General features: G+C 30.4%; 1 protein-coding gene across 1 annotated transcript in view; it reads left to right on the top strand.

Moving 5' to 3' along the window:
* The window catches only part of LOC136969822 (FRAS1-related extracellular matrix protein 2-like), a 57,603-nt gene extending 46,047 nt beyond the window's left edge, over nucleotides 1–11,556 (top strand). The window contains 12 exon segments of the mRNA XM_067264098.1: nucleotides 499–670; nucleotides 673–705; nucleotides 800–964; nucleotides 1,090–1,375; nucleotides 1,463–1,571; nucleotides 1,673–1,865; nucleotides 1,935–2,039; nucleotides 2,571–2,698; nucleotides 3,168–3,429; nucleotides 6,412–6,599; nucleotides 9,398–9,550; nucleotides 9,628–11,556. Of these exon segments, the coding sequence (XP_067120199.1) occupies nucleotides 499–670; nucleotides 673–705; nucleotides 800–964; nucleotides 1,090–1,375; nucleotides 1,463–1,571; nucleotides 1,673–1,865; nucleotides 1,935–2,039; nucleotides 2,571–2,698; nucleotides 3,168–3,429; nucleotides 6,412–6,599; nucleotides 9,398–9,550; nucleotides 9,628–10,128 (2,295 nt within the window). The 3' untranslated portion in view covers nucleotides 10,129–11,556.
* Nucleotides 11,557–12,689: the final 1,133 nt, after the last annotated feature.

Genomic DNA, 12,689 nt, shown 5'->3' with positions numbered 1-12,689 from the left:
GAAATTGCTATTAAGAATGTAATAGCCTAATTGTAGTGACCAATGAATAACAACTTTCTATGAAATAAGTTATAAATGAAAGTTTCAATATGATTAAGAGTTTTTCTCTAAAGATTTGCTTGACAGTTCAAAAGTTCATAAGATTATTATCAGTAGAAACAACGGCGTAGCGTGGGTGTCAGCCGCCCGGGGCGGAGGAAAATTTCACCGCCCCCTTATTTAGGTATTATTATTATTTATTGTGAAATTTTGCCCCCCCTTAAAGTGCGTAGCATAGTGGGGCAGCAGGGGTGGCCCGCCGGGGCAGGCCACCCTGCTGCCCCCACTACGCTATGCCACTGAGTAGAAACGATTTCTTCACACATAGAGTACAGTTTTAACTTTAGCAGATCTTGATTTTTTCCAACGATCTTCTTATTCTTAGACTATTCCTTATTTTTATCTGATTTTTAGAGTAAATTTTATATTATAGATTGTTTATATATTCATTTATTTCAGGCATGCAATCCTAAACATCCAGAGTTTTCAAAAACTGGGATATTGTGCACTAAAGAAGGAATAAACGATACATTGACTGAATTTAGATGGAGAGTGGCTGCTCCGAGTGGTCGAGACGGGGTGACGAGTCTGTTAAAAGACGTAGAAGCTATTACATTTTTTACGAGTCCACATTTATTACATTGGATAGCATTTATTTCTCAGCAGGTAGTCTACCAATTATTATAAGCAAAAGAGCTGTATAAAAAATTTTAGTGATATTATCGTTACAATATTAATAGTTTAAATGCATATTCGATAGGAAGCAGGGTGCAGTGTGCCGCTCGGGCCGTAAATGTCGACGGAGATCCGGGACTAGAATTGGATAGCGAGTCCGTAACAATATCGACCACCGACGGTCTCTGTACACCAAGACTCGAAGGTGCATTTGGAGCAGAACCGTTTACGGCCAAAATGAGATATACGGGTATCTTTCATTATTTGAAAATTATCCGACAAGTAGGATAATAATTAAAAAGCATGCTGCATTTAGCATTCCTTAAAATACATTACCGTATTTAATTTTAAAATATTTTAAATTATTTTTAATAGGTCCTAAAGATGATGACTTTTCAAATTTGATTAAACTAAGTATCATAATCCCTCATTGGGATGGTATGTTGCCCATAATTTCAACAAAACCTTTGTCTAATTTCGAATTGACTCTCAGTCCCGACGCCATAAGAATCGGTCTTCACAAATGCTCCAACTTATTGGATGTTAATGAAATACAAACAAAGCATGGTTTTCTCACAAATGAGACAAAAAATGAAAATGTTATTGGTGATGTGGAACCATATCAGTACAGCGAAGAATTGCGGGGCAATTCGTCTTTAAGGTAAATCTGCTATATGTTATTAAAATAAAAAATTCGTATAATATCCCGAAATAACTTGTGCCTAATAATTTAACAAATTTATTACAGATTTTATCGTAACTTAGATTTAGAAGCTTGTATGTGGGAATTTACTTCATATTTTGATATGTCAGAATTAGTAACATTATGTGGAGGAGTTATCAGTACAGATGGACAAGTAATTTTATTATATTCTCATATTTTGTTAATAAGTTTATAAAAATTGTTATAATAATACAATAATATATTTAGAGTATGATTTAAAATTTTTTCTTATAGGTATTAAATTTGGTGCAGTCGTACGTTTCTATAACAGTACCACTTTACGTTTCGTATATTTTTCACTCTCCGGTTGCTATTGGTGGGTGGCAGCATAACGATCTCAGTTCTCAGTTGCGTCTAACGTTCGTATATGACACGGCAATTCTTTGGCAGCAAGGTATCGGTGCGCCAGAAGAATCTCAACTGCAAGGTAATTTTAATTACTGCACTATAAATTTTCTACAGTAGAAAGTCTTATAACATTGTATTAATTCATTAGGTTACCTTTATCCGACCGGAATGACTATCAGAGAAGACGGAAAATTGTTAGTAAACTTTCGAACGGAACCTAGATTTCGAGGTCAATTCGTTCTCACTCATCCAGGTCTGTAAATTTCATTTTTTTACAAAATAGTTTTTGTGAATAAATAAAATAGAAATTTAAAAAAGTCGCAACTTTTTATAGTCTAAGGCATCGGCATTGTTGAAAAAGTTGGCGTATAAACAAAAAGAAATAGGAATGTTTAACATTATTGAATAGTGTTTTTGTACTTACAAAGTCAAAGTTTCTGCTAAGTTTTTTGTTTTTTTTCTTCTTATTTTGGCACTCTCTTTTGTCTAGAAAATGCCATAAAAAATTGATATACTTTTTGTTAAGAGACTGTTGTATGTTTCAAACATTTTAATGATTTAAAAATAAAGTCAATTATTTTTTTCTTGATAATGCATTGTTGGATATATGTAAATCTCGATAATGACTTCACAAACTTTATTTTTATCTTCGTCAAAATGATTTATGAATGAGAACAATGCATAAATTCTGTGTAATGTCTACATATATTGTTATAGTAAATTTATAAAGAATCTTAATTAACATATTATCTTACAGTTTTTAAAACTTCAACATTTTTTCTAGGCACAGGGCAAGAATCGGCAGTCATTGCACCAGAGCATCCCGATTTAACATTTACTTTGGAATTAGTTTATAGCGAACCTTCTTTTGCCCAACCCAATCAAGAATGGCAGTTTGTGTCAGATTTTGCCGTACGTATTAAGCATTTAGTGTATTATTTCGTTAAAAACAAAACATAGAAGTTACTTTATTTATTTATTTATTTTTATCTCCATCTTATATTATTATTTTTTTCATTTTTAAAGTGCTACTTATGTTTAAAAATAGTAATTCAGATAGCATCTCTTTTGTGAAGAGGCTTTTGAAATTTAAATAGATGGGTCATTTGATACTTTTTATTTTGTTTTTTGTTGCTTCTGACTTCAACTGTTCCTTCTTTGATTACAGTTCTTGATAAGCAACAACAGAATGTGCTATGCAATAAAAATATCCAAAATATCTATTTTAATCTAACGAAAGGGAATAAAAATGAACATTTGCAAAATAATTATTTTAAATATCAGAATAGAATAGAATTTTTAAAGTAAATATATTGTTTTAAAGTAATTGTTTAAATTTTATTTATATTTATATTATTTAAAAATTAAATCTATTTTTCAGGTAAGAGATTATTCTGGTATATATAAAATAAAGCTGATACCTTGTACCGTAACTGACGATTTAGAATATGGAGATTCGCTTCAATGTCATCCTCGAGAGCCGATCACTTTCGACATGCATATTAGATTCCAACAAGTCAGCGATCCGATTCCCGCAGAGTTTAGTTTGAACACAGAGTTTCATTTAATGCGCAAAAGAGAACTGTGGTTATCCGACGGATCTATGGGTTTTGGAGAAGATCTGGATGCTTCGTTTGTACCCGGTGAGATATTTTAATTTAAATTATTTAACAAGATTTCACTAAAATTAGTATAAATTTAAAGAAATTTGTCAAAATAGTATCAAGTACATAACTAGTCAATATACTAAATTTTGATAAGAAAAATATTCAAAATATAATGTGAAAAACAACTCCAAGTTCTTTAAAAATATATAACTTAAATCTAAAAAAAGAAGCCAGACAAAACAGTGAGAAGCAAATCTATTCTCTAATCATCAAAGTTAGTGATATTAAACTCTTACTAACAGAAAATAAAAAAGACAAATTCTTCATTAACACGAGAAAAGAAAAAAGTTTATATCAAGAATCACAATGATGTTATCTTTTACGGATGCTTATAAAAAACAGTATATAAACAGAAAAAAGATTAATACAAAGTAAGGTAATAGAATAAATGCCAGTATTTGCATTTTTCTCTCAATCTGTTTAACATTTTATATTTTTATGCAGTTTATTTACATGCATTACATTAACTTAAATAACAACATTGAAAAAACTTTACTGGCTTGATCTACAGAGCTCTTTTTACAAAGTTAGGATGACTTACTTTACATTATATCTGTTTTTTTTCCTTAAAATCTTAGTAATAATGTATTAGTTTCTTTTAAACTATTATTGATAGAAATCATTAATTTTGGTGAATATTTTGAAAGTCAGTCTTATATCAGATTTAATAATTGCAGTGTATTTATCTGTGATGAATAAATTTTCTTAAAAAATTCAGAAGCATCAACATTAATGTTAAAAAACTAAATGCGTAGTCTGCTTAGGTACAATTTTTTTTATTTAAGTTAAAAGATGAACTGGAATCTGTTTCAATACAGTTGGTTTAGAATAGTTCGTGTAAATTGTCAGTTGCTTATCTTAGGAGAACAAAGAATAATTATAATAATTTGTCTCTAAAGTTGGCTTGATAAAATGATACTTGTATATAGTGTGGATGCAGGAGAACCCAAAGGGAAGCTAACTCAAAAGTTAAAAATATTAGTATTTGGATAATTAATATGTAAGTTTTATTAACATGTGCATGATAGTTGTATTGCATATGATCAAGTAAACAGGGGTGGATCTATATAGGGACTAATAGGGCTGAAGCCCTGGGCCCCTGGGGTCAAGGGCCCACAAAAATTGAATTATTGTCATAAACTTTTAATACTTTTTCATTAACAATGAGCACTTATCATAAAGTAAAAAATAGTTAATATTAATAATATAATAATAATAATGATAATTTATAGTATTATTTGTATTAACAAACCAATAACAAACCCATTAGACTTCAATAAGCCCTAGGCCCTGAAAAACCTAGATCCGTCCCTGCAGGTAAACTATATTTGCCATCTTAAATGTTTTTAAAAACAATGTTTTGAAGTTCAGACAAATAAATTTTAAATTTTTAGCACGCTCCACTGTAGTGGTGAAGTGCTTATGTTAGGACTTTTTTGTGACTGTCAGACATTATATATTCGAGATTATGTTCAGTTCAATCCATTCATTGCACATGTCCACATGCATGCACAAAAGGGAACCGAACATTTTCGTTTACAGTCACTGTAAGCTATAGTAAAAAACTACCCAGTTTCTCTGGAATCTATAAACCACATCCCTTACTGTATATTCAGTGAAAAATTCTTCTGAACAACTACTTGATTCCAAGAATTTATAAAATTTATTTTAAACAAAATTAACATTTGATTTGTTTTTGTGGAACGTGCAGATCGGCTTGACCAGTCTTGTTTTCTGTAAATGAGGAAAGATTAAGCTCCCTGTATCAACCATTGCTCGTTCGTATATCATCATCATCATGCTGATACCCAGAGAAGTGCGCAGGTAAACATGGTAAAAAATCAAACTTTTATACTACCATCCACTACATTTTTCCAAACTCTCCTATCGACAGACAAGTTTTTAGCCTGGAATAAAATTAAACTCCTTTCCTCTGAGGCCTACGTAACATTATCAATCTACCTTCTGTCTAGGGCATCCCTTTGGTTGGATATGTGAGATATAAATTCTTATGTATTTAGGAAATATCTGTTCCTTGTGTTACAAACATAAAACACCATCTATACTGCTTTCAGGAACAATAAATTTATTTAATCCAATATTTTTGATACGTGTGCATCGAGATACAGTCAAAATCTTAATGATGGGTGCTAAAGGGCTGAAAAACATTAAGTAAAAGTTTTTTGTTCTAGAATGAATGTTTTACATATGGTAGTTATGGAAGAGTCTAGTTTAAAGCATCTGCTTAATATTTATTTTAATATATTTGCCTTAGATACCGAAAGATAAGGGTTTGAATCCTGTTTCCAGAACAGTTGTCAATAGAGAGCACTTCTAGTCTGGCATTCTTGTATGAACTGTTTGTAAACAAGTTTAAAGTACATTTTACGCTCCGTATTCTGCTTTTGATTTCTTGAGACAGTCATCTCGTCACATCACCCATTGAGCTAGCAAATTATCATCATCTCAATAACTGGAACAAATTACTAAGCACAATCAACAGAACCTTTAACATCCAGTAATGAAATTTTAATGTAAAAATTGACAAATATTTTTGATGTTAAACAAGATCTGCTTCAGGTCGACAACAATATTCCGTGCATTCCAATTTTAAATATTGTTGTCGACCCAATGTAGATCTTGTTTAAGATCAAAAATGTTTGCGAATTTCTACGTTAAAATTTTGTTACCGGATGTTAAAGGTTTTGTTGATTGTGCTTAATATTAGCCTTAGTAATTAATTAAATTATTTTATTTTATTATACTTTACCAATGTAAATTGCTTTTTTACAATTGAAAATGTTCAAAAAATCTTTATTTTCAATTTTAAAGTTCTGAGTATAAATATTTAATCCGAAAATTGTTTAGAAAAGTTTATATTTTGCTCCAGAAAAAGCAATTTTTTACAAAAGATTAAAAGTTTTATACATAATTTTAAAAGTGATATTATATATTTAGGTGATATTATATATGGAAGAATAATGGTGGATCCGGTGCAGAATCTCGGCGATTCCTTCTTTATGACGATCGAGAAATGTTTTATATGCACCGGCGTGGACGGATACATTCCAAAATACGAACCTACGAGTTTAGAATATGGTTGCGTTGCCGATTCTCCAAATCTTTTACATACATTTAAAATAATCGTAAGTTATTATATTTATCTCTTAGCATTAAAATATATTATTTTGTATTATTTTTAATAGAGGAATATTTCAATTAATAAAGCCGTTATAGTTTCTGATTTTTATGATTTAAAATCCCTCCAAAATACTATATATGAGACTTTTACAGCTCTTGAATTTAATGTTAATTTGAGAATTAGAATATCTAAAGTTCTAAATTTATTTATACTAGAATTTTTTAATATGCAATAAGTATACAAAATGTTTCTAACATATCTAAATGATAATTTATTCTGATTTACTAAATAAATTATGATTCAGATATGTCAAGCCAAGATGCCTTTATCAGCTTGTTTTTATCTAGCAAAAGCATTTAATTTGGATTGTTTAATGTGTAAACATAATTATTTTATTGTATATTTAACCAGAAAAGAAAATATTTAATATTTTATTTCTATAAAAATAAATTTAATTATAATAATAGGTAGACGAACTGATTTTTTGGCAATATGTTATATTATAGTAAGAAGGGATTTATTCTGCATGAACTAGAAACATATGAATGATTGGATAATCATTTTACTCTCTTTGTTAGTCCAGTGGCTACATGGCAAAATATCATTCTATGCACAATAGATCTAGTCATAGTGCCAACTTTCGCCTCTCATTTTTCATTACATTTAAAAAACTCTCATTCGGCTGCTTTGGAAATCCAACTTCATCTCTGATCAAGATCCTTGTAATTTATCATGAGTAATTTGAGTTCAAGAATCATTCTCTATGTCTCGTCTGTGCTAGCTGACTCTATTATATGAATGGTATGTTTAAAATGGATAAAAAGAGTCCAGTCTCGTAGTGCAGAGGCTGTGATATTTCTGTCAATTAGTCAATCAATCCTCTTGTTGTTTTCTTTCTTTGTCAGACTGATAAATTTTTAATTAAGTTTGAGATTAATTAAGTTTAAATTGTTTAATAAAACAGAAAAACAACTTATATTCTTCAGTAGCGTTGACAAAATTATAGCAAAAGATACAGAAATGTTGATTGACACTTTTCAGTGCCGTATAATTGATTTCTCAGCAATTGTTAACCAAATATTCTACTGTCATGTTTCGAATAGTTTATATATATATATATATATATCCTTTTAAAGATTAGATATTCTGTGTAATGAAAATAATAATAATTATTTACAGATTATGTACAAATAATATACAAATCTCATCTGATTTACCACGGATGAAAACTGAAATTATTCAATCTTTTTCTTTTTTTTAATATTCTAGTGTTAGAACTATTTAGTAGAATTGAATGTATTTTAAAATCAAATAATATAATTTATAAGTAAGGTAAGATAATTCAGACTATTGTTTTTCATTGTGTATTTTTTAAAATACCAAACTTGTCGATACTAATCTGGGCCTTAACTATTACCTTACTCTTAGACAGAGGTATTAAGATGCGATCAAAAAGTTAAAAACAGTCAGAAAAGGAATTAAAAACAAAAATTATCGCTTTTCTAAGCTCAAATTAGAGAATGACATTAATACTCATTTTGCATTGTAAAAGTCCACTGTATACGTTCATTTAAAGCGCATAAAAAACTTTGGACTTTAAAGAGAAAAAGAGAAAGAGAAAACTGCCACAGTATTTGAGAATGGTGGTTACGTTCCATCAAAAATGCTCGTATTTTGTTCTTAGAAATTAAATTTTGTTTTGATAATACCGATAGACAACTCATTCGCTTTCATTTAAAATTAGACTTTAATGTGAACTTTTCATATTGTACAATACGCATTTAAGTAAAATCTTGCTAACTTGGACTTTCACAAATTTGCATTAGGCTTTTCCCCCAATTAATCTGAATTAGTGAACTTCTACAGTGCAGTACATGTACTGTATATTCTGTTTGATTTTTATTAATATATATCTACAAGTTATTTCTCATACCAGATATTATTTATATGTCACTATTTATTTTTTTATATATATTATTTTGTTACGTCATTTCCTGTAAAGCTGTGGAGAAAATATTTCAATATAAAAAGTTTTAAAATAAAATTAAGCTATTGTATTATATTCCACTGGTGGAAAATTGACTTGATCAAAAAATCCAGTAAAATTTACACAGAAAACAGTGGCGTAGCGAGGGGGTGCAAGGGGGTGTATCATGCACTGGGCGCCCCTCTGCGAGTGGCGCCCGAATGGTCTCCAAGACAAACTATATGTGTTTCTGGAGGGGGAGGGGGTGCCAATAAAGTGTCGTGCACCGGGCACCAGTTATGTTCGCTACGCCACTGACAGAAAACAATAATAATGACATGGGAAATATTTAGAAAAGATTTTTTATATTTATTCTTAACTCATCTAGTCAATTCCTAGGTTACTTCTCTGCAACCTGATCAATGATGAGTTGGACTTTCCTAATGGTCAAAATTGAAACCAATCTTCTAATTCAAAGCGTGTTGGTTCCTTGTATTGGCATGGTCAGTGAAATAATACAATGATATATAATTTTCTAAGAGAATATCCCAAAAACTCAAAGGCATTTTGATAAAAGATGTTATATTTGTAGATGTTTAGAGATACCAGAGATTTTACTATAAAATAGATGAAAATACTGTTAATGTTAATCTGCTCTATATCAATAGATAATATGTTTTTATAGATACATTCTGTGTAATTTACAGAATAATACTTTGAAAATTACATTTATCAATTGTAACTTTTTTACAGCAATATGTTGATATTCAATATCTTAAATTTTTTTTAACATAAGATTCAACACAGTTTTATACCTTAAATTTATCTTTTTATAGGATAAAGGTGCACCACATACTGTTGTCAGAAAGTTCAAAAATGTTCCCTTTGATGCTAAATTGTCGGGCGATGATCCTTCTCCAGACGTCGAAGCTCTTAGAAAACAACCCAGCGCCGACGGTTTTCACTTTGATTCTGCACCACTATTTCAGGTAAAGGGCAAGCCAAATAAAGTATATCCATAAATTTTTGAGTTAACAGATTTTCTGATGTGTTATATAATTTTCAGGTATCTTATGGTAGGCAATGGTTCGTACATTGTATCTATACGGTGAGATCTAAAGAAAATGCAGCTCGAGGAATTGGAAAGAGAAGTGTCGACGAACACGTTTTTGGAAATTTGGGCGAAGTTTCGCTTCGGAAAAAGAGAGAAGTGGAAGACGTGGAGCAAGTCGGTTCGGACGGAAAAGGTACAAACATGCACAGGATAAAATTAAATTACAATGGCAAAAATAAAAAAGTCAACAGAGACAACAAGGGAGTGTACGAAGTCGGCCAAAACTCTCATTCCGAAGACGGCATGTCTCTGATTCCCATCATCGTGGGTGCATTAGGTTCCATTCTAGTCATAGCTATTGCCGTCAACGTATATTTGATAAAAAGAAGGAAAAAATTCGGCGGCTCCTCGTCGTCGTCCGGGGCCGTGTCCGTGGTGGCGAGCAACGGACAGAGTAGAGTGGTGTCGTCTCAATACCGGAACATCCGTGCCGGCGACAACACAGAAGTGTAACAAAGATTTTCGTTCACTAATTTCATCACTGCCATCAAACTGTGAAAAAGATGTAAAAACTTTCATCGAGTATCCCCACACATATCAGCCGTTATAATTTTATTCTCTGATTCCATTCAGAAATAAAAACTGATTCGGGGAACTTTAACCTAATCTTACGCAGTTAACTATTTACTATAAAATAGTAGAAATGACTGACGTTGGCTGCTTGTGATTGCTCTCAGAAACGATGAGGATCTATCGACATACCACTACCATTCTGTGGAAATTTACCATGGCCGCATCTCTATCTGTTGCTACTTATACCTCTTTTTTGTTTACATAATTTATTTTGAATTCAGACAAAATATATCAAAATGTTGTGATTGGTAATTGTTTTCAAATAATGCCTGTAGGCTAATTCATAAAATGTATTATTTTACTTTGGTTGCTTACAAACTTTTTTTGTACAGTTTCTAGTGACACAGAAATGTGATAAGTTGGATTGGCCTTGGGCATATAATACCACCTCTTCCCTAAATAATGTTAAAAGACTAAATTAAGTAATTCCTTTTGATTGTTACCCAATTCCCATTAAAAGATTATCCACAATGGTATACGGCGTTAAAAAATCCGACGTGCCTCTCGAGCTCGATTTCTCTAATTTCGATAAATCCGACTTTAATCTCTTTACCCCGTTTTGTTAATCGGGATTACGATTTGAATTTTTCATCATAAATTGTAAATATATTCAACAATTTATATAAATTTCTACAGTTCAAAAGTATTGTTATCCATTATTTTAAATGAAAAAGATTCCAAAAAATTAAATTTTCAAAAAGTATTGTACAAAAAAAAAAAGAAAAAAAGAACAATTTAGAAGTCATAGAATTTAATTTTTTTAGATTAGTAGTTTGTTGGGCTCAATAATTAATTGTATAAAAGTTTTGGGAAGATTTTATATATATTTGTATGTGAGAGAGGTGTTTTATTGATATACATATAAGGAAAAATTTAGTATTGTGTTGTCATTAATGAATTAATTATGTCTAAGTTTGATATATTTAGTTAAAGTAAACATGTGTTCCAGTTTTAGAGATGAAAAATCAATTATTAAATGTATTTTTATACAGTTAAGAGCATGAATTATGTAAAGATTTTAGTTGAGAGAAATTTAATTTTTGAATTAATTTCTGGAAGATGTGATTACTTTACAAAAATAGCCAAGAATTAATATAATGTAGAAGAAAATGCATATATTAATTGTACTTAAACATCATTTTTAAATCCCTGAATTATATTATAAAGAAAACAGAAACAACAAATTAAGTGCCATATCAGAATGAATCTCATTAATTGGATTTTGTGACATTCACTCTTATCTGTTTGTCTGTAATGTTATGCTGTTACGTTTTACAGAAAGTAAAAAGTGTTTTTATAATAAAGAAAGATGTGAAATTATTTAAAAGAAGGGGAGAAACATTAAAAAAAGAGTCGATATTTTGTATAGTTAAATTTAATTTAGTCAGAAATCACCAATTTACAAAGTACATTAAGTGAACAATTTAATATGTAGAAGTTTCAATTAAATTGAATATTCAATCTAAAATTAATAGAAAGCTTCACTTTAGTAATCATCTTTATACCAATCCTATAATAAATCATTTACTAAGTTGAAGGGGAGGAAGTAATTCGGTTGCTCTAACATGTAACTGCATTAAATTGGAATGTAGGAAAGGTCTCCTTAACAAAAATCTATATATAAACGAGCTCCTTTAAAAGATATAATTAACCCTGGAAGCAAATTTTGAACTTTAATGGAATTGTCGAGATTCTGTTAGAATCTATAGCTTATAAACCAGATTGGTGTAGACACGTGCGGAAGGCCATTGAACCGGAAATGCGCGTTATACGAGGTGAACCCATTCGTGGCTCCAATGAGATGTCTTATAAGTTAACTTTGGGAGTTTCTATACGTGTATAATAGATTTATCTGGTGTAGTTAGAACCTTATAATCGTAAAATGAATATTATCTAAGGATTATAACCTTTACACGACTTGTTTAATAGATAATAAGATTTATGAGACAGCTGAACATTAAGAGAGATAAGTTATTCCTATTTAGCAGGATGGGATGATGCTTATTTAATGGCGATATGAATCCCTTAATTTTCGAAGCGCGAATTAATGAACAGATTGCCAAACATTCTCGTAAAATCTATATAAACTTATACGATGGAGTCGACGACATACAAGTTATATATGTGTGTATATATATAACTCCTTATTTAAGGGATTTTCCATTGTTTTTATATATATTTTCTCCTTAGACATTCCGGCATATCTTGTAAAAGCTCTCAATTTATTAACTCCATCCGAATTGGAGCTTTTGAGCGGCTTAACTTCACACGTTATTGTAAAAAATAAAGTCGTAGATGAAGAAAAATCCCACCCCTAGCTACAATAAAATTTCACTTATAGAAACCGATAAAAATGCCATAACCAAATCAAGGAAGAAGATTGATAAAGTACAAGTCTTGGCCATTCACAATCGACATATATATATTCAAATCCCAACTTT

Source organism: Centruroides vittatus, unplaced genomic scaffold (assembly GCF_030686945.1).
Source record: "Centruroides vittatus isolate TY-2023 unplaced genomic scaffold, ASM3068694v2 contig_1042, whole genome shotgun sequence".
Taxonomy (NCBI): Eukaryota; Metazoa; Arthropoda; class Arachnida; order Scorpiones; family Buthidae; genus Centruroides; species Centruroides vittatus.
Note: the sequence above shows the minus strand (reverse complement) of the source record. Positions and strands in the feature narration are given on the sequence as shown.